The following is a 21,359-nucleotide window of genomic DNA, read 5'->3' on the forward strand; positions in this document are numbered from 1 at the left end:
TTGAGCTTCCTGGGCTAGTGCAGTGATCTTGATTGTGGTCCACAATAAAATATTTTGTTTCTTGGCCCAGTACATATAAATTTCCACGAAATGACATTCATACCATGTGTGATGCATTCTAACAATTTCTGTCCTATCCTATCCTGTTCACAATCCACTAAATTGATTTCATGGACCAACACTAGCTTGGTTGTTAAGAACTCAGGCTTCAAGCATGGGTTTGAATCTTAACTCAGCAACTTACTAGCTGTGATACTTTCAATATGTTACTTAACATCCCTGTGCTGCAGTTTGTACACCTTTAGAGTGAGGGGCAACAGCAGTCTCTACCCATGAGGGTTGAAACCAGATTTCCCTCCAGAAAGACTGAATCAATTTTACTTCTAACTTTAGTGTATTCTTATTTCATACACTGTTTCTTTAAACCCACACCATTCACCTTTTTAATCTTTATCAACTTGATAGATGAAATATTATCCCTAATAGTTTTAATTTGAATTTCTTTTATTTCTAGTGAGGCTGGACATGTTTTCCTCCTCATTGGATACTAAATGTAGTTGCAGTTTTTATTTCCTACAAAATGTACAAAAATAATATGTTAAATATAAAATTTTACTAGGTATTGTATTTATAACTTGTTTGTTATTTTTTAATTAAATGCAAAGTTATAACATTTATTTACACATATCTTCCACTAAACTACATATAACCAATAAAGGAAAAAAACTTTTGGGGGGATGGATACAAATCAATGAGAACATCAGCTAGTTCTTGAATAAGTCTTTGAAATGATTATAAATGGAGAAATACTAAAATTTGTATTCATTTTCATTTTAACCAATAGAATTCAATATTTTAAATCATAGTTACAAACGTAGATAGATGGAACCATCTTCAGGCATACCTACCAAAAATATTAAAAGAGTTGCCTATTGTAGTAGAAGAGAATGGTTCTGCAATGAAAATATAAATTAATTAAAATTTATTGATGTGCATGAACTAATGATAGATAATAATAGGCCATGAAGTGAAGAATATGATTAATTCAAGGTGCAAATTAAAAATTTCTACATTTTGTACTTTCTCTAAAATCTACTTTTTATTTTTTAAAGAAATGAAGTTTCTGGTGACATTACTGAGTACCTTGTATGCTGGCTGCTACCACAGGTGGAATCGCTTGTTTATTTAAAGTAGCCAAAACCAAACATTTTTCCTTAAAAATGACTTTCCTTCTCAATTCTCAATTTGTGACAGTGACAATAGCTTCTGTTATATTTTATTACCTCTGAAAACCAAGGAATAAGGAATTCTGAATTCAATCAAACTGATGAAATTTGCCAGCCATGGGGAATCAAACTTAAATTCCCTGCCTCTGTAGATGGTCTGCATACATCCCAGTAAAATTTTGATCAAGAGGATAAAAGACAAATTAATTGGATTAATTGGAAGAGGGGATTAAAAAAAACTTCACAGATGTTAGAAAAAATTATATCAAATGGAATATAGTAAAAACCACAAATGGAAATTTAATTTTCTTAACACTGTTTTAAAAAAAATTTAGGTATTAAGTATTAAGAGATATTAGATATTAAGTATTAATATTGTTTAGATATTAAGTATTAATAATTAGTTTATCCTTTATTTCCCGTAAAGTTCAAAATATTTGTACCATGCTTTCTCTTTGATCAGAAATCTGATAAGATCAAGTTGTTGCTATAAGAAAACAGCAATAACAAATAAAGCCAACTGTTTCCTCTTCCTTAGCCAAGATAAGGCACAGCTGACAATGATGTTAAATGGAAAAAAAAAAACCCAAAACACTGGATACGGGAAAAATTAGATCAGCAGATAGAAAGTAACTTCTGCATTAAGTTAATTAGAAATTCAGTTTCTCTGCTCGGATGAAACTACTCTTTGATTATCTTATTAATTGCCTTACACACACGCACATGCACACGAACACAGCACACACTTAATGAACCAAAACATGACTAGTGGAGACTCTTAAGGGTTTTTGAAGATATGTGGCTGTTACTGCAAGACAAGACTCCAGAGAAGACAACGATGGGAGCCAAAGCTAGCGTGGCTGGGGCTTAAAGAAGGCCTGGGAAAGATACAGTTTCTACTTAGGTCTCTTAGGGCAAGGTTAATGTCATGGTACTACTTTAAGTTTTACCCTTTAACCTTGCTTTACCACTTCTCTTGAATAGTAAATTGAGAATAACTTGTACAGAGGAGGGTGGGTATTTTTCTCATCAAGGGTCAGTGATCCACAACAGAAAAAAAAAATCAACTGGAGATCTATACAAAAAGCAACATATTAATAATTTAGGTTGGTGGGTTAAATTTTTTTAAAGAAATACCTGATTTTTAGATGAGTAAATCTTAATACTTTGTTCAATAAATAATATTTATTCTATAAATCTGAAAATTACATGTACTAAAAATAGTTCTATGATGTGGTTAGTTAAGAAGAAGAAGAAAAAGGGAACCAGAAAAAAAAGATGGAAGAGAAGATCAGGGCAAAATAGGGAGCTAGGGGCTTTCCTGGTGGCGCAGTGGTTGAGAGTCCGCCTGCCTATCCAGGGACACGCGTTCGTGCCCCGGTCCGGGAGGATCCCACATGCCGCGGAGCGGCTAGGCCAGTGAGCCATGGCCGCTGAGCCTGCGCGTCCGGAGCCTGTGCTCCGCAGCGGGAGGGGCCGCAGCGGTGAGAGGCCCGCGTACAGCAAAAAAAAAAAAAAAAAAAAAATAGGGAGCTAATATTCACTGAGGACCTACTGTATACTAGGCATTTCATACACAAAATGTTACTGAATCCTCATAAGAACTTTAAGTGGATAGCATTATACCCATTACAATGAGGAAACTGAGTCTCTGAGGGATTAAGTTATTAGGATGACAAGGCTCAAACTTAGAACTGTCATTACCCAAAACCTTTTTCATTGCTCCATAATGCTCAGCTTCTACAGAAGAAGGAGGCAGTGGGGTGGAGAAGACGTATAGAAAAAAAGAGAAAGTGGCTGAGATGGGAGGTGGGGAAGAATAACAGACAATGGGAGAATGAGACACAGTAGAGCGAGATGAAAAAACGATGGGTAGTAGGACAGAGGAGCAGAAAAAGAATATGAGAGTATATGGCCGTTAGCATAACTGATGCCATCCTGGGCCCATACAGTTCCTCTTGTCCTTCTGCTGATCCCACCCAGAACAGTATTGTGAGGTAAATCAACATCTCTGTTGTCAAGGGCTTTGTAGCTAATAGATATTGTTTAATAATCGTTGGGACCAGGTTGGCCTCTTTGCTCTGTAATCCTCAAACAGTGATGAAAACCTTTGCTGACTTATTCCCTGTGTCCACAACAGGGGTCCCCAACTCCCGGTCCTAGGCCTGTTAGGAACCGGGCCGCAGAGTAGGAGATGAGCTGTGGGTGAGCGAGTGAAGCTTCATCTGCCGCTCCCCATGGCTCCCCATGGCCCCCCATCCCTCCCCATCCCTCCCCATCGCTCCCCATCGCTCCCCATCCCTCACCATCGCTCCCCATCCCTCACCATCGCTCCCCATCCCTCCCCATCCCTCCCCATCGCTCCCCATCGCTCCCCATCCCTCCCCATCGCTCCCCATCCCTCCCCATCACTCCCCATCCCTCCCCTTCGCCCCCCATCACTCCCCATCGCTCCGCATCCCTCCCCATCGCTGGCATTACCGCCTGAACCATCCCCCAACCTCCGTGGAAAAACCGTCTTCCTCGAAACAGGTCCCTGGTGCCAAAATAGTTGGGGACTGCTGGTCCACAAGACTAGTTACCCATTCATAAATATTGACTTAGGAATGCATTTCCTGTTTCCAAGCACATACCCCTATACCCTATGTTAACTATAAAATTGTCTCAGTGGCCCCTTGGCAGTGTGGAGTGCAGCTGCAAACGCTTACAGATCATCTGCCTGATCCCACCCTGTGAGCAAGTTATCCTGTAATATACTGATCCATTGATTATATGGAGCTGCCTGCCTTGTTTTTCAATCTCAAGATAACTTCTCAGTTTGGTGGGCACTTTTTGTTCCCTCTGTTCTCCAACAAAGAGGGAAAGCAAAATAGAGAAAGTTGCATATAAGGAGTTGCTAGAAGAAGAGATGCAAGAAAAGATCTGTAGGGAGACTACCTGTTTGGAATGTAGGTGTCAAAAAAATAAACAATTATTACCTATCCATTGGAATATCTATCAACAGAGTAATTATTCTTGACAACTCAAACCACTATAATCCTAATACATTTTGAGCAGAGTTTCTCAACGTCAGCACTACTGACATTTTGGGTCAGGCAATGCTTTGCTGTAGGTGACTGTTCTGCATATTATAGGATGTTTAGCAGTAACCCTGGACTATTCCTATTAGATGCTGACGGTACTGTACCCCCTTCGTCTTAATATTCAAAAATGTCTCCAGACATTGCCAAATGTCCCCCATGAGCAAAACTGCCCCCAATTAAGAACCACTGATTTAGAAGTTCCATTCTTGAAATAATGATAAAAAATGGACAAAAGATATCTACCATATACAAAATTATTCCCTGAGTTAGTGACTAGATGCCCATTGGAAAAAAATTAGATTTAAGTTTAGGGCTGAGTTCATCTAAACTCAAAGCACTTGCTACAGTATTGCTTGCAAACTGCTTTTAAAAGATGTGAAAGGAAGTGGGTATAAACAGATATCTATTTTTGAACTATACAATCTAAGGGGGAGCAGCAGATTTATCAGACTGTTCTCCCATCATAGGTGAGGGCTCTTTGCATTTCTGAAACAAAAACAAAGCCGGCTTTGGAGTTTGGAGACCTGGGTTCTGGTGTGCTCTAGTACTAGTTAATTGTAAGCCCTAGGGCAAATCACTTGGCCTGGAGAAGCAAGGCTTGTTGGCTTCTTACACTTTACCAAGAGTTCTAATATACCCTTCTAGGGAAATAGTAAAATAACTTCCTTATGTATATATATCTATTACTGATACTATGTCGAAGGGCAAGTTTGTTGAATACTGTGGATTGGTTTGCTTATTATTCTCTTGCCACTCAAAGTGTGGTCCTTGGGCATAGCATCAGCATCACTTTAGGAGCTTGTTAGAGATGCAAAATCTTGGGCCTCACCCCAGAACAACAAAATCACAACCTGCAAGAGATAATTTGTCTACACATTAAAACTGAGGAGCACTGTTCTATTCCACCTTCCTCCTAGGGTGGCTTTCTAACTGCAGAGTCTGGAAAACTTAAAAATAACATTTCTCAGATATCTTTTCACTTAGGTTCTAGTTGAAAATTAGGTCCAAAAGCTAACCCTTACACGCTTATTATATGCTAAGTACTGCTCTAACACTTTACATATATTACATACATACATATAACAGTTCTATGGTGTTGATACAACTATTATTCCCTTGTTATTTCTTCAGATGAAGAAACTGAAGGCCAAAGAGGTTAATTAACTTGCCCAAAGTTACAGTTAGTAAGTGGCAGAGTTAGGATTCAAACATAGGTATTCTGGATCTAGAATATGTACTGCTAATCATATCTTTGATGATAGATCAAAAAGGAGGTATAAGGCTTCCCTCTGGTATCATTTTTTTTTTTTTACAGATGATCTCATGGAACATTCTTTGATAAATGCCATTATACAGGTTCCTTCATTTATTTACTTAAATATCTATAAGCCAGCATTTATCTGAAAGTTCCAGCATTGCAAAAGGCAAGAAATAGAAATGAAGCATTACCATCTGAAAGGAAACAAAATCAACCTTATCTATAGAGTGGATGATTATATACCTAGAAGATAAAAAAGAATCAAGTCTAAGAGATACTAGTATATATTAGTATTAGAATTAACAAAAGAATTCAGAAAGGTAGCTAGTTTAAAAAGAACTAAATAAAAACCAATAGCTAGAAACCAGCAGCAAAAACATGATGTGGAAAAAGAAATCCCTTTCACAATGCCAACAGAAACATAAAAGCTTGATATAGACTTCAGTATTTATAACTACTATAAAGGATTGCAAAGCCAGGGAGAAAGTGGATTATTCAATGATTAGGAAAAACAAAAAAGATCAGCTCCATACCTCACACAATACATAAAGTCATTCTAAAGAGATTAAATATATAGAGTAAAAAAAAGAAAAACTACAAACACACCTAAGAAAATATTGGTGGATAGTTTAAGTGTAGGATTAGAAAGAATTTTCTAAACAAATATAATAGATATATGTATGTATGTGTGGGGTGTGTGTGTGTGCATGTATAAGGGTGTGAGATGTGTGTGTATGAAACTAACAAAAAAATTCCTTTGGCTAATAAAAATTTAAAGCATTTCTAAGTCAAAAACATCATAAACAAAATTATAAAGTAAACAGCAAGCAGGGAAAATAATTATAATCATTGTGAAATATGAGTTTAATATCTTATAATAATGCCAAAAGAAAAAATGGTCAAAGAACACAATTAAAAAGAAATACAAATGCTCAATAAATATACGAATGGTTTAGTAAACCTCTCCAGCAGTATCTTACGACAATAAGATAATTTTTGCCTATTAAGTTGGCAAAGATTAAACTATAAATTATACTGTTTGTTGCTGGAATGGATGGTTTCCAACTGGCACTCTTACATACTAATGCCAGAAGAGCACAATGGTGCAACCTTTTCTGAATGCAGTTTTTTAGGATGTTTCAAGAGGATTCAAAGAGTTTGACTTATTGACCTAGTTCTTCCAGTTCTAGGAATTTATTCCAAGGTGGAACTGTGAGAAAAAGGTAGAACTTTATAAGCAAAGATTTTCATTACAGCATTATCTATAAAAGAAGGTTTGAAGCAACTTAAATATGTAGTATTAGGGGAATGATTATTAGGCAGCCCTAAAAATAATTTTTACAAAGAATTTTTGATAACATGGGAAAATGACACAACATGCTAAGTAGATAAAAACAAGATACCAAATCCAAATATTACATTAAAACATGTTAAAAAATATGTGTGTATATATGCATATACACATACAGAGAGATATATGAATGTAGTAACATCAAATGTTTCATATTTTATAGCACAATATTACTTAGTGAGATATCAAATGCTTTTGTTTTCTTCTTTAGATTTTTTTTTTTTTTTGCGGTACGCGGGCCTCTCACTGTTGTGGCCTCTCCCATTGCGGAGCACAGGCTCTGGACGCGCAGGCTCAGCGGCCATGGCTCACAGGCCTAGCCGCTCCGCGGCATGTGGGATCTTCCTGGACTGGGGCACAAACCCGTGTCTCCTGCATCGGCAGGCATACTCTTAACCACTGCACCACCAGGGAAGCCCCCTAGATTGTTTTATAGTTCTACATTTTCCGAAGTACACATTACTTTTATAATCATAAAGAAAGACCTTAAAGCTAAAAATAATGATTCTAAAGTCAATCCAAGGACGGTGGGACCTTTCTATCCCACCTAAGGCAGGGCCATCTTAGGTTATTCAGGTTGCAAAATGCCACATACATACATAAATGTAATAAAAGGACTGGAGATATTTAACCTTCCAGGTATGCAGCAGGGCAGAGACTCTCTTACCTAAAGGGACCTGGCATTCACAGTCATGAACATACTTGGATCACCTCTCATGCACACAATTACCAACACACATGTAGGACAGCTATGCCCTGTCCCTTCAGTTCCTTGGGCGTTTTGCCTCTCTCCCTGGCTTATCTTTCTTAGAGGCCAAACTCCTATTTCAGACTTGACAGTTCTTTCATCTAGGGAACCTGGTCCAGTCTATCAAGTCCTCCTTTCCTAGGATAGAGGCTGCCTTGTCAATCATGTACCTGGAAAGATTTAGGCCAGAAAGACAGAGGAACCTTAGTTTTCTCTCAGATGGAGTAGTACTTAAGGATAAATAGTAAAAAAAAAAAAAAAAAAAAAAAAATGATGCTTATCTTAGTTATTAAGAAAACACCTGTATAAATACTGGTATTTTGGTATTACAGGAAATAAATACCATTTTGATCTGGTATCATAATAACAATGAGCCAAAGATACGTTTTGTAAAGTCAAAGCTGACGCAAGAGGCTTCCAGGTAGAGGGAAGGGCATGAGTCTTTCAGACAGGAATAGAAAGAAAAATCAGTGAAGGTAAGGATATATGTAGAGGAGACTTTAGGCTGGGGAATAGCCAAAGGAAGAAAGCTCCTTCATCAAATGATCAGCTAAGGGCAAACTGTGAAGGAACTAGAAATAGAAAGGGATTTAATACAGCAAATTAGGGGCTGACAAAAATCTTTGAAAGAGCTGGAGGAGCAAAAGTCAGGTGCCTTCTGGAGCTGTTGCATTCAAGAGCACACCACCTGTAACCCTGATCCAGATATAAAGGAGCCTCTGCTATTACTGCTGCCGCTGCCACTACTACCAATTCTCTCTTAACATCCGCGACGCTACTCAGATTCTGGAACATTAAGTGAGTGTGCTAAGCAGAAAGGACAGCAGGGAGATGGCCTCTGTCTCATTTCCAGCTAATTAGTTTTGGTTCTGTTTCTGTTTATATCACTGTTTCTATGGAAAAGCTCACTTTAAGTTCTAAGCAACAAGTTTACAAACCAAGTTTTCAAAAATACTCTGTTTGTAATTTGGAGTCCATGTGTCCTTAAAACAACAAAACAAACACACACCATCTGCCTAAAGAAAAACAAAATAAAACAAATCCTTAGACTATGTTTTATAGTTGTTAATTTCATTTACCTCTCCCTCAAATATCTTTATATCTCTACCATCATTGCAAGGCAGTGCATACAAATTTTAAATTTCATTTTCAGGACTTGAAAAAAAAGCTACACTTATTACCAAGAAATGACTTATCACAAAAGCTTGCTTTTTACACCAATGAGTTGGGTTGTATCAATTTTTTGTTCATTTTTGACTTCTTTATAAGAAGTTCTTCTTTGGTGCTGATATAGGAGAAAATGCATATCTCAGGTGTAATTTTCAAGTATTGTGTATGTGGACTTAGAGTACATAAATAAATCATGTGATAAAAATAAATGATAACATTTTCAAAGGAGTACAGGAAAATAAATTTACATGACATGCAATGAAAGAAGCAGGTATGCAAAGTATATCTGTTTTCTAGGCTATATGTTTCATTCTTTTTTCGTTTCATCCCTTGTCGTTGTACCATAAACAATTTTGTTAAGACCAGAGCTACTGATGATGAAAAATCCACAGAAGCTTAAATGAAATATTTTACATGCTCCCTTAAAACCACTTGAAAATTACTTTGGGTCCTTTAGCTCAAATACATCCGCCCCCCGCTCCCCGCCAGGGAGTTCCTGTTGCTGTTTTCTTCACTTTTCCAGTTGAACAACTAAAGTAAGAGGAAACAGTCCTTTAGCTACTGAGTCATGGTACAGTTAATGGGGTAAAACTACCAGGAAAGCAGTCAGGAAGATCTCCTAGCTACCAATTATTTGCTTCAGTCACCATCTCTTACATTGTCAAAAGAATGAAAAATTACACTTCCACATGGTGAGCAAACCTAATGCTAAGGCATATTTTGTATGTGCCACACAATTATTTCTGTTTTCTAAACAATGCTGAGACACTAGAACTTATACTTTATCTATTAATGCATTTACTGATGATGTTGGAGTTTGTGAAATGTGACAAAAAGAACAGATGCAGAAGGATAATGAGAGGAGACAGGTATCAACTGATCTCAACAGTATACACTGTAATAAAGGCAAATAATCATTTTAATTCTTGGTCTTTACTGTGATTCTGAAGGCTAGCTTATCTTGGTTATTTTTGAAGGTCTAATTACTGTATTTGCTGGTGAAAATTCATCCCACATATAATTCAATTTCTTTTATTAAACTTCTTGCCTAATCTTGAAGATAAATGATGTGTTATAATGCCTATTATCACATACTTAACTTAGTGAAAGCAAATTCTGAGAGTTTCAAAAACTACCCAACTTCTCTTTTCCCTTATTATGGCTGGACTCATACTTTTTTCCCCTTTGGTACCAACTGAAAGCAATTTTCTTGCCTTTTCAGTTTTTTTTCTTTCTGCCTTAGGCATTATTTTTTTAACTTAATTATTACTCAGCTTTTTCAGTTTTTAAATGAAGTTTAGATACCCTTTGGGTTCATGTGAAAAACTTGCTCTCGGAGAGTCCCTGTCAAGACACTTATTGTAATACTCGCTCCTACACGTCTTCAGATACTGATTGCATGTCTAGAGAAATACACCCACACCTTACAAGAGGCGCTAGGTGTGAGTTCAGAAATGACAAGATGGAAGTCGAGAGGGGAGCCACTGGCCCCTAAAACACAGCACCGGGGTATGAACTCGAAGTTGAAGAATGTTTACATGTAAGGCTTTTAGATAAGTGACCGTTATGGAGGGCACTTCCACAGACCCCCGGGCTCCGGCCTGAGAAGCCTCTGCCCGACGGGTGGGTAAGGGCGGCGCTGACCCCGCCAGGCACGCGACTCCTGGCCGGCACTTGGCAGCGCACACGCGACCCCGCGGCCTGGCCCCGAGGGCTCCGTCCAAACGCTCTCCGGGGCCGCTTTCCAGAACGCCGCGGCGACCAGCGCCCCACGCCGAGCACAGCCCCGGCGCCGCCCGCCCTCCGGGCCACTTCCCTCTGCCGCCGCGTGGGGCTCGGGAAACCGGCCGGACCGCGCCGCCCCTCCTGGATCACCTGCTCTTGCTCCTCCTGCGGCCGCCGGTCGCGCCGCCGCGGGCTCGCCCCGGGATCCGGCTCGGTCCCCGCCGCCGCCCGCTCCGCCAGCGCGTCCCCGTCCTCGTCGCGCTCTCCGCCGCTGCCGCTGCCGCCGCCGCCGCCGCCGCCAAGCAGCTCCCCGGCCGAGCACATCCCGCCGCCAACTCCTGCCGCCCGGGACGGCCGCCGGAGGGGCCAAGCCACGAAGCCGGAGGCAGCGATCGCCGCCCGAGGGCCGCCCTGGGATCGGCCACACTCGCCGCTGACAGGAGCCTACGGAGCGCGCCCCGGCGGCCTGGGCGCCGCAAGTACCAGCCCGGCCCGGCCTCTCCTGTCACCGGCTCGCCCCGCCCTCGGCCGCCGGGGCGGAGCCCACCCGGGGAAGGGAGGGGCCAGGGCAGAGGCGGGGCCAACGGGGCGCGCGCGCGCGCCTGTGTGTGTGTGTGTGTGTGTGTGTGTGTGTGTGTGTGTGTGTGTTCGCGCGCACGCGTTTGTGAGAGAATATGAGTGTGTGACTATGTACATTACAGACTGTGTGAGAGATTGTGAGAGAGAGGCTCTGTGTGTGTGTGTGTGAGAGACTATGAGAGAGAGTGTGTATATGAGAGACTACGTACGTAAAGACTGTGAGAGATTGTGTATAAGAAATTGTATGTGCATGAGACTGTGTGTGTGAGAGCTCGTGTGTGTGAGAGCCTGATAGGCACTGTGTTGAGAGAGACTGTGAAAGACGCGGTGTATGCGTTTGTGAGGGAGAGAGGAGAGCGTGTGTTGGTAGGTGTGTGAGAGAGGGAAACACACGCAGACACAGAGCTCCACACTCCAGCGGAGCCCCTCTGTGCTTGCCTGGCACTGGCAGTGTGCCTGGGTGTGATGCCGGCTGCCTGTCCTGAGTAGCTGTCCATCCTTTACAAGTAATACACATTCTCCGTCTATTTTGTTCCTTTTGCTTCCTCTCTGTGTCTCTCTGAAGGTCTGAAGGTCTCTCTCTGTTGAGTGCTTCCCTGGTGTGTGTTGGTTGTTGGAGCCTTGGGAGCATTTGGTGGTGTATCTGCCTTTGTGTATATTTCTATAAATGGGTAAGAATATGTCACTCAGTGTGTGGTAAGGGAGACATCTTAGTTTATAATTCTTTTTCATGCTACCTGTGGTATCGCAATTTATAATAAGTCACATATATATATATATATATATATATATATATATATAGCCTTTGTCCCCATTCCTGGCACAGAGCTCCTAAAACCTTGGAGTTTCCTAAGTGGTGAAAGGGATAAAGATGTCTTTTGTTATGTTAATGAGGCAACTTTTTGATAGCCCCTAGGTAACTTAAGGGTGGGGCCTGGTTGTCAGAAGAACCAGCCTTGTGATTAGAGGATTGGAACTTTCAGTCCCCCCTCTGATCTCCTGGGAGGGGAGCGGGGCTGGAGGTTGAATTGACCACCAACGGTCAGTAGTTTAGTCAATCATGCCTTTGTAATGAAGACTCCATAGAAACCCAAAGGATAGGGCTTTAGAGAACTTCCGGGTTGGTGAACACGTGGAGATGGGGGGAGAGTGGCAGCTTAGAAAGGGCATGGAAGCTCTGCGCCCCTTACTGCATACCTCGCCCTATGTACCTTTTCATCTGACTGTGCCCCTGTATTCTTTGTAATATCCTTTATAATAAACTCCTAAAAGTAAGTAAACGTTTCTCTGAGTTCTGTGAGCAGCTCTAAGCAAATTAGTGGAACCCATAGAGGGGATCGTGGGAACCTTCAATATATAGGTGGCTGGTAGAAGCACAGGTAACAGCCCGGAGTTGCAATTGGCAGCTGACGTGTGTGTGTGGTGGGTGGAGTTGGAGCGAGGGGGAGGTGGGGGGGGGGAGGGGCAGCCTTGCGGAACTGAGTCCTTGGCCTGTAAGATCTGTGAACTTATCCCCAGATAGGTAGTGCCAGAACTGAGTTAACTGCTTAGTGGTGTTGAAAAACACACATCAGACTACCCTACCCATTTTGTTAAAGGGAAGTTGAGGGCACTTAAATAATGTATCAAATTTTGTATATCTCTTATCTGTATTTTGAAAAGATAATAGACTATTGTATAGATAAAATATCAGGCTATCTTTCAATGGAAAGTAAATATGCCTAGGTATGGAGAAGACTGAATTATTTGAGATGTTCTATTAAAATGTCTCTAGGCCCAGAGGGAATTAAAATAGGCGGGAATGTAAAGACTTATTTTAAAGACCTGTTTCCTGGTTTTGGTAATCAGGATTGTAGAAGCTAGAAAATATGCCTTTGGCTATCACAAATTAGAAAGAAAATGAATTTGGTTTATTTCCTTTCTTAAAAGCCTTTAAAACCCCAGAGGAAAGTATTTAACATTATATATATATATAATCAGAAACAAATGTCACCATGGGAACCCAAAAGCATTCCCTGTTGGACCTCATTGCTTTCCTCTAATGACATTTTCATTCCTGAAATTTTGCTTTGGCTCTTAGTAGTGTTTCTTATAAAAAATGACCTTATATATCTATTTAAAACAAAACTTTAGGATTATGTATGTGGCACAGAGAATATCCGCTTTTTACTGCCAACTCTGTGGAGCTTAAGGCACATTTTGAAGTTCACCTCTTTTGGCTTGTAGTTGTTAACTTGGTAAATCGAGCGGCTATGCACTCTTCAATCAGGTTACAGGGTGAACAGAAACTCCTTCTATACTTGAGGACTCAGAAGGCATACAATTTATATATCTGGCCAGGAAAAAAAGAATAATAGAGAATTTAGCTTTGTTCAACTTAGGGGACAAGTCTTACTTAAGTGCTTTAGAACATACTGTCTGGCCTTTTGGAAAGTCAGGCTTCTCGATTCTTTGAGAAGTGTATTCATTCATTCAGTTATTTAGTAGATATTTATTGAACACCTCTAAGCATTAGGCCCAGGTCTAGGTCCCTCCTCTCACGTAGCTTCCATTTAATTTTCTTTTGAGTTCTATTCTGCTTTCCCTGGCAAAAGCCAAGAACTTTCACCAAAAGGTAGCCAGAATCCTCTGATTCCTGCCTAGGACTGATGTCAGAACCTCTTCATTTTCTTATTTTATTTAGTGCTTGGGTTTCCTCTTTGAACTGTTATTCATTTGTTTATAGAGACTTTAGTCTTTCCTGAAGATTTAGAGAATCACCTCTTATTAAAAAACCCAGTAGTAGCATTTTATACAAAAGACATTATTCAGGTTACATCACAGATAACATACTTTCAAGTGTGTCTTACGAGAGGGGAGGACTGTTTTCCCTCTGTTGCATACTATGAATAGTAAATATATAAAGCTATTACTTCCCGTTTCCCATGGGAAATATAAGATTCTTATTACCTAGGCAACTATAATGTGTTGGTCTCAAATTGTATGCAGTTTAGTTGTGATTTTATTAGTGTATTTACCTTGTGTTTTCCCAGGAATTAATGAGTGGCAAAAAACAGACTCATTTCTCAGGAGTGGCCTGTGTAGTGCAAAGGTGTCTTGTGCAGTTGCTGTGGGAACTCTCTCACTTTCACACCTTTAATATCTTATTTTTAACGTTCTTCCACTCTTATGTGTACAACTTTCCAGAGAGAAAAGTTAACAAATCAGAGTGATCTGTACTCATTTAGTAATATAATATTAGAAACAAATGCAGTTATTTGTAGAAACTGCGCCAAACTTCATTTTTCAGTTTAATTTTTGACATACTATGATGTTATTATATGCTTCCTGTGCTTTAATTTTTGCCTCTCATTTTTTTAAAAAATCTGTTTCCTTCCCGTTTAGCAGAGCCTTTGGTATGGGGAATAATTTTTGAGATGTTTGAAATCTTAACTAAAATCCCAGGAAAAACTATGGTTTCTGGACAACATGTGAATTTAAAGGAAAAGGAACTTATTGGAGAACACTCACTTCCTTTATCGTTCCTTTGTTTTAAGGAAGCTATATCAGAAGCATGGTGAACCAATGCTTTCTCAATGTTCTCTAGCCATTCCAGAGAGTCCATTCTGATTGGGAGAAGGAAAAATTTACCTTTCTTCTTGGAATTAATTTCTATTCTCTCTTTTGTTAAAGAACAAAATTCAACTGAATAAATTTTAAAGATCTTATTGGTTTTATTCAGCCATTCATGAATTAGGCAGCATCCAATCTAGCAGATAGAAAGGAACTCCAAAGAAGTGTACAACTTAACAGGGTTTTATAGACCAAAGTGAGCAGGAACAGGAAAGTTATACTGGGCATTGGCTGATTGGTTAATGCTGGGTTATCCCCTTATATGGAGCAAAGGAAGTCTTGGGGCCTGGTGAGGTAACTTGTGCTGGGCAGGCAAGGGCTGATCAGTTGACCTAGGCCTTCCTTCTCTGAGGCTCGAAATTTAGTTAAGTTTTGGTTTGTCGATGTGGTGTTTAGCATGAGTGACTTCATCTTGAGCCTAATCTGTTTACCTTAACTGTTTTATTCTCTTTTTGTGGTGTGACTTCTTTGCATCCACATGTACTACTGAGTTCTCTCCTTATAGTAGGAATGTAGATTAAGAGTTGTGTTTTCACTGAAAAAAAAAAAAAAAAAAAAGAGTTGAGAAGGCTATTCAAACTCACTAGTAGAGAAAAAAATGGAAAAGTAAACAATTATAAAGTACTACTTAATATATGTTAGCAATTTTTAAAGTGTTGAACAAAACCTAATGTGGACAAGCCTTAGAGAAATGGTTAAACTCAACTACTGCTAGTAGCACTGCAAACTGATAGCATTCTTTTGGTGGTACATATTCAGAACCATAAAAATATTCATACTCTTTGGCCACTAACTGCAGACCTAGAAAAAAATTCAAAAGAGGTTAAAAAAAAAAACAAAACTGTTTGGTGTTCAAGGCAAAACTATAGTGAAAAGTTGAAAGAAGCCTAAATGCTCTCCAGTAGGGACATGTCTGAGTAAACTATGGAATTCCAACACAATTAAATGTATAAGGCCTTGAAATAGTAATGATAAAGATTTTATATCAATGTGATAAACACATTTAATATGATGTTAAGTGGAAAAGTGCAGCCTGACAGTAGCAGAGCCACTTAGCCTGTATCTCAGGAGCTGGGAAGATAAAAAGTGTAATATGGAACTTAATTCTGTTCAATTTAGGGAATAAGTCTGACAGAAGTGAAATTATGTGAACATGTAGATCAAATTTGGAAGAGAAATTTTTAAAATGTTTTCTGGGTTGTGTGTTTCCTAGTAAAATTAATTTTAACGTTGTAATTTAAAAATAATCATTTTTAAAGATCTGTTTCTGTTTTCTTTGTAAAATTGGATGGCTGGCACGCAAAGCCTGGTTGCCTCAACTTCATAGCTGAAAGTTGTTACCTTTTGTTGAATAATTTAGTTGTTGAATGGGTTTGGATCTTTTATTCATGCTGTTCTCAATAATTTAGAATCTTAAGTTGGAAGGAATCTAAGAAGCATTTTAGAACAACCTCCCACCAGTATAGGGATCCCTTCTATAACATTCCTGACAGACGGTCACCCTCCTTCTGTTTGAAGGCTTCCAACTATGGGAAACTCATTACTTCATGATGCCACCTGTTCAATTACTGGATATCTCTAGTTGTTAGAAAGTTCTTTACAGCTACTGAGTTGAATCTGTATCCTTGTCTCCTCTGCCTACTGGTCCTAATTCTTTCCTGAAGTACAAGAGAACTGATAAATCTTTTTTTTTTTTTTCCCTCAAGACAGTCTTTTGAATGTTTTTTAAAAGGCAGTTTTTGTCTTCTCTTAGCCTTTATTCTTTCAGCTGTTATTTATGGATAGATGTAGAATTTGTAGATTTTGCCATTTATTATCTGTACCTACTTCTTATGTTAACAGTACCCCAGCTTTTTTTATTGATTCAACTCTCTCCCACTCTGTCTGTGATTTCAGTGAAGATGACTCTATTCCTGGATCCAGGAGTGAAGAATAACACCTTTACTGAGTAAGTCAAATGCATTTCACCCTTCCTACCTCCCATGGCTATAGTGACTGATTTGAGGATGTGCACATGGCCCAAATCAGGACCGTCAGGGCCAGTGAAACTCAATTCTGGGATTTTTGTTTGTACTGTAGAAAAAGCAAAGTCTTGTCTACAGGATTGGTGTGTGGTGATATGAGTTTGGAACTACAGGAGAACCATCTTATAAGGGCCTGAGAATGAAGTCTGTCCCGCAGAATGCATGACTGAGAGATGAGCTTTTTGTGTACGCAGGCCTCTCACTGTTGTGGCCTCTCCCGTTGCGGAGCACAGGCTCCTGACGCGCAGGCTCAGCGGCCATGGCTCACGGGCCCAGCCGCTCCGCGGCATGTGGGATCTTCCCGGACCGGGTCACGAACCCGTGTCTCCTGCATTGGCAGGCGGACTCTCAACCACTGCGCCACCCGGGAAGCCCTTGGGTTGGCTTTTTATCACTTACTAAAGAAGTTAGAATGATACAAGCTCTAAACTAGGGTACAGAGGAAATGAAGTAGTTCTGCTACTATCAGACTGCAGAAATGAGGGCAGTTCATTTAAAGTCTCTGGTACTGAATTGCATCATCAGTAAAATGAACAAGTTTAACTGGACAATTTGAAAAACCTCCTCCTCCTTTAAACTTCTATGATTTCTGTATGACTTTTCCTCTAGATCTAACCTGAGTGTCTTGGCTGCTGTCATTTGCTTTTATTCCAATTGGTCAAGTTGTTCTTCTCGGAGGGGTTAACTCTCAAAAGCAAAAGGATAGAAAGAATTTTCCTATGCTGCATCTTTTTTTAATCACTCATATTTAAATTATTTTCCCTATTCCCTACCCCTCAATCTTTTAAAATGTTTTAATGAACATATAAATTGTCCTAATATGATTCTAAGACATCTATAATTTTAAGACTTTGTCATGAAATAACTCCCTTTACTCAGTGAAAATTAGGTCTATTACCCTTTTGTCTCTAACTTTTCATTTTGAAAAATTTCAAACCTTCAGAAAAATTGCAAGAATAGTGCAATGAACACCAGCAGAGCTTTTACCTAGATTGGCCTGTTGTTGATATTTTTCTGTATTTGCTTTCCTGTGTGTGTTTTCCTAAATAAATCTATTATTCTTAATGTGTCTTTAAAACAGTATGTATTAAGAAAAGTAAGGACTTCTAAGAGGATTCCTGGAACCATTTAGAAGGATCTGGAAAAGTAGAGTTTGTACAGGGTAGGGACTAACAATTCAGAGTCTTCACTTTTCCTGAATTTCAATCCTGGCTCTCTCTAATCGTCAGTTCTCACATTTGTGAAATATGGGTATTATTGGCACCTATTAATTAATTAGTATTAATATTAAATACATTGATTAGTATTATTATGTGAGTAGAGCTCACATGAGATGTTTGTGATTTTTCATTGCTTGTGGGAAACCATAGTTATCTGTGCTCTGCTAATGACGTTGGACCTTGAGTTTCCTCACATGGGAAATAAATTTGTGGTTGGTTCAAAAGGGAATGCAAAGCGCTGAAACGGAAATGAAAGAATATGTGTTTTTGGCTGGGCAAGAAATTAGACCCCATGCTGAAAATTTCAAATAGCATCTGCCAGCAAGGTACTAGTGGAAGTAAAACTAGATAAGGGTAGCAGATGGGTTTATCTCATGTGCCAGTTACTCTTCATGGCTGCCTGGTACACTGTATAAGATAGCTTGTGAGAACTTTTTGGGAAAGAATAACTGCCATGGCACGGGAGATATGAGCACTGGCACAAGTGCCATGTATTTGCCCCTCTGATCTAGGTCTGAAAGACAAAGGAGGCAAGTTTCAGGGATGGGAAGTGAACTTGACAACTGGCTAGTAAATACATTTAAAACTGAGGAGATTTTCTGCCCATTCCTGTGAGCTGGAAGCTTCCCTCCAGCCAGGCTGCTGGCAGCCAGAGCCTGTCCCTTTTCCTCTTGCACCCAGAGGAGTGTTTGCACTCTTAACCAGAGCTCACAGGGCGTCTGCGGAGATTACATCCTACTGCATCCTTGACTTTCCTGGTGCGGTGCCACCTTGGTGCCACAGTCCCTAATTATTAGGATGAAACCCGTTCCGAGAAGCAGCATCCGCCCTCCCACCCTGTCCTCCCTGTGGGTGTGGGGGCAGCATCAGTGTTTGGATGCCAAGCAAGGACCTGCGTTGTGTCTCCAAAGGCAGTCTGTTCAGGGATGGAGGTCAACCCAGAGTAAGGACTTGAGTAATTGGGGGCCCACATTAGAAGACCCTGAGCCTGGAGGAGAACCAAGGTGGCGGAGTAGAAGGCCGTGCTCTCAGTCCCTCTTGCGAGAACACCAGAATCACAACTAACTGTTGAACAATCATCCACAGGAAGACACTGGAACTCACCAAAAAAGATACCCCGCATCCAAAGACAAAGGAGAAGCCACAATGAGAAGATAGAAGGGGCGCAATCACAGTAAAATCAAATCCCATAACTGGTGGGTGGGTGAATCACAGAACAATTATACCACAGAAGTCCACCCACTGGAGTGAAGGTTCTGAGCCCCATGCCAGGATTTCCAACCTGGTTGTCCAGCAATGGGAGGAGGAATTCCTAGAGAATCAGACTTTGAAGCCTAGTGGGAATTGATTGCAGGACTCTGACAGGGCTGGGGGAAACAGAGACTCCACTCTTGGAGGGCACACACAAAGTAATGTGCGGGGGAAGGAGCCCAGGGGAAGGAGCAGTGACCCCAGGGGAGACTGAACCAGACCTACCTGCTAGTGTTGAAGGGTCTCCTGTAGAGGCGGGTGGTGGCTGTGGCTCACTGTGAGGACAAGGACACTGGCAGCAGAAGTTCTGGGAAGTACTCCTTGGCGTGAACCCTCCCAGAGTCTACCATTAGCCCAACCAAAGAGCCCAGCTAGGCTCCAGTGTTGGGTTGCCTCAGGCCAAACAACCAACAGGGAGGGAACCCAGCCCCACCCATCAGCAGTCAAGCAGATTAAAGCTTTACTGAGCTCTGCCCACCAGAGTAACACCCACCACCAGTCCCTCCATCAGGAAACGTGCTCAATCCTCTTAGATAGCCTCATCCACCAGAGGGCAGACAGCAGAAGCAAGAAGAACTACAATCCTGCAGCCTCTGGAACAAAAACCACATTCACAGGAAGATAGACAAGATGAAAAAGCAGAGGGCTATGTACCAGATGAATGAACAAGATAAAACCCCAGAAAAACAACTAAATGAAATGCAGATAGGCAACCTTCCAGAAAAATAATTCAGAATACTGATAGTGAAGATGATCCAAGACCCTGGACAAAGAATGGAGGCAAAGATCGAGAAGATGCAAGAAATGTTTAACAAAGACCTAGAAGAATTAAAGTACAAACAATTAAAGTACAAACAAACAGAGATGAACACTACAATAACTGAAATTAAAACTACACTGGAAGGAATCAATAGCAGAATAACTGAGGCAGAAGAATGGATAAGTGACCTGGAAGACAGAATGGTGGAATTCACTGCTGTGGAACAGAATAAAGAAAAAAGAATGAAAAGAAATGAAGACAGCCTAAGAGACATCTAGGACAACATTAAACACAACAACATTCACATTATAGGGGTCGCAGAAGGAGAAGAGAGAGAGAAAGGACCCGAGAAAATATTTGAAGAGATTATAGTCGAAAACTTCCCTAACATGGGAAAGGAAATAGCTGTGCAAGTCCAGGAAGCACAGAGAGTCCCATACAGGATAAACCCAAGGAGAAACACGCCGAGACACATAGAAATCAAACTGGCAAAAATTAAAGACAAGGAAAAATTCTTGAAAGCAGCAAGGGAAAAATGACAAATAACATACAAAGGGCTTCCTGTTCTGATGGATGCTCCGGCAGTAACAATGATCGGGGACATCCTGCTGTTTGGGATGCTGTTGATGAACGCCAGGCAGTGCTCAACTTTAAGCTGAAAAAGAAGGACATGCAAGGCTTTGAGGAGGAGTCGAGGGAGCCCAGCACAGGTGACAACATCCAGGAGTTCTTGCTGAGCCTCAGATATTTTCGAACCTTCATTGCCCTATGGAATGTCTTCATGATGTTCTGCATGATCGTGCTCTTTGGCTCCTGAGCTCCAGGTACAGAACCGGAAACACACCTTCACAGAGTGTCTCTTCCTCCATCCTGACGACTTCAAGAGTGTTTCTGACCAGAAAAGCAGTGACCTTCCCAGAAAGTCCAAGCTTGTGGTGGGTGGAAAAAATGTTTGCCAAGATGAACACAGTTTCCCAGCCACGTCACTGTTGTCTTTTCAAAGATGTTTTCATTTTGACCTCTGCCTTGAAATGCTGTCTACTTAAAAGAGTGTTTATGTGAGGGGCTGTGGTGTCTAGATTGTTTAATCAGATCGGAATCCCTCTTCTACCAAACTTTCACAGGAAACCCATTTCTGGGTATTTCTTGGTTTATTTTTAATAACCATCATTTTTTTGGTTCAAATTATACAGATTTTTAAAAATCTTTTGTATCCAGGAATCTGAAGCAGAAAAGTTGGCTTTTAAGTTTGATGCAGCCTCTCATTGGACTACATTTGTGAGGAATGAACAAGTTCATTGTTGTTGCGTCTGTGTCCAAATTCATTCCCTATCCCAATGGGCTCTGCTTGG

The 21,359-nt window shown here is 40.5% G+C and overlaps 1 protein-coding gene and 1 pseudogene across 2 annotated transcripts in view; one reads left to right on the plus strand and one right to left on the minus strand.

Annotated features, from left to right (window-relative positions):
• Positions 1-11,018, minus strand: part of FAM241A (family with sequence similarity 241 member A) — a 40,373-nt gene extending 29,355 nt beyond the window's left edge. The window contains exon 1 of the mRNA XM_079919648.1: positions 10,712-11,018. Within this exon, the coding sequence (XP_079775774.1) occupies positions 10,712-10,885 (174 nt within the window). The 5' untranslated portion in view covers positions 10,886-11,018. The remainder of the gene's footprint in view (positions 1-10,711) is intronic.
• Positions 11,019-20,576: 9,558 nt separating this feature from the next.
• LOC307185362 (small integral membrane protein 7-like) lies at positions 20,577-20,870 on the plus strand (annotated as a pseudogene). The gene has a single exon. The product of its transcript is annotated as a small integral membrane protein 7-like (transcript).
• Positions 20,871-21,359: the final 489 nt, after the last annotated feature.

This window comes from Stenella coeruleoalba (assembly GCF_951394435.1).
Source record: "Stenella coeruleoalba genome assembly, chromosome: 4".
Taxonomy (NCBI): Eukaryota; Metazoa; Chordata; class Mammalia; order Artiodactyla; family Delphinidae; genus Stenella; species Stenella coeruleoalba.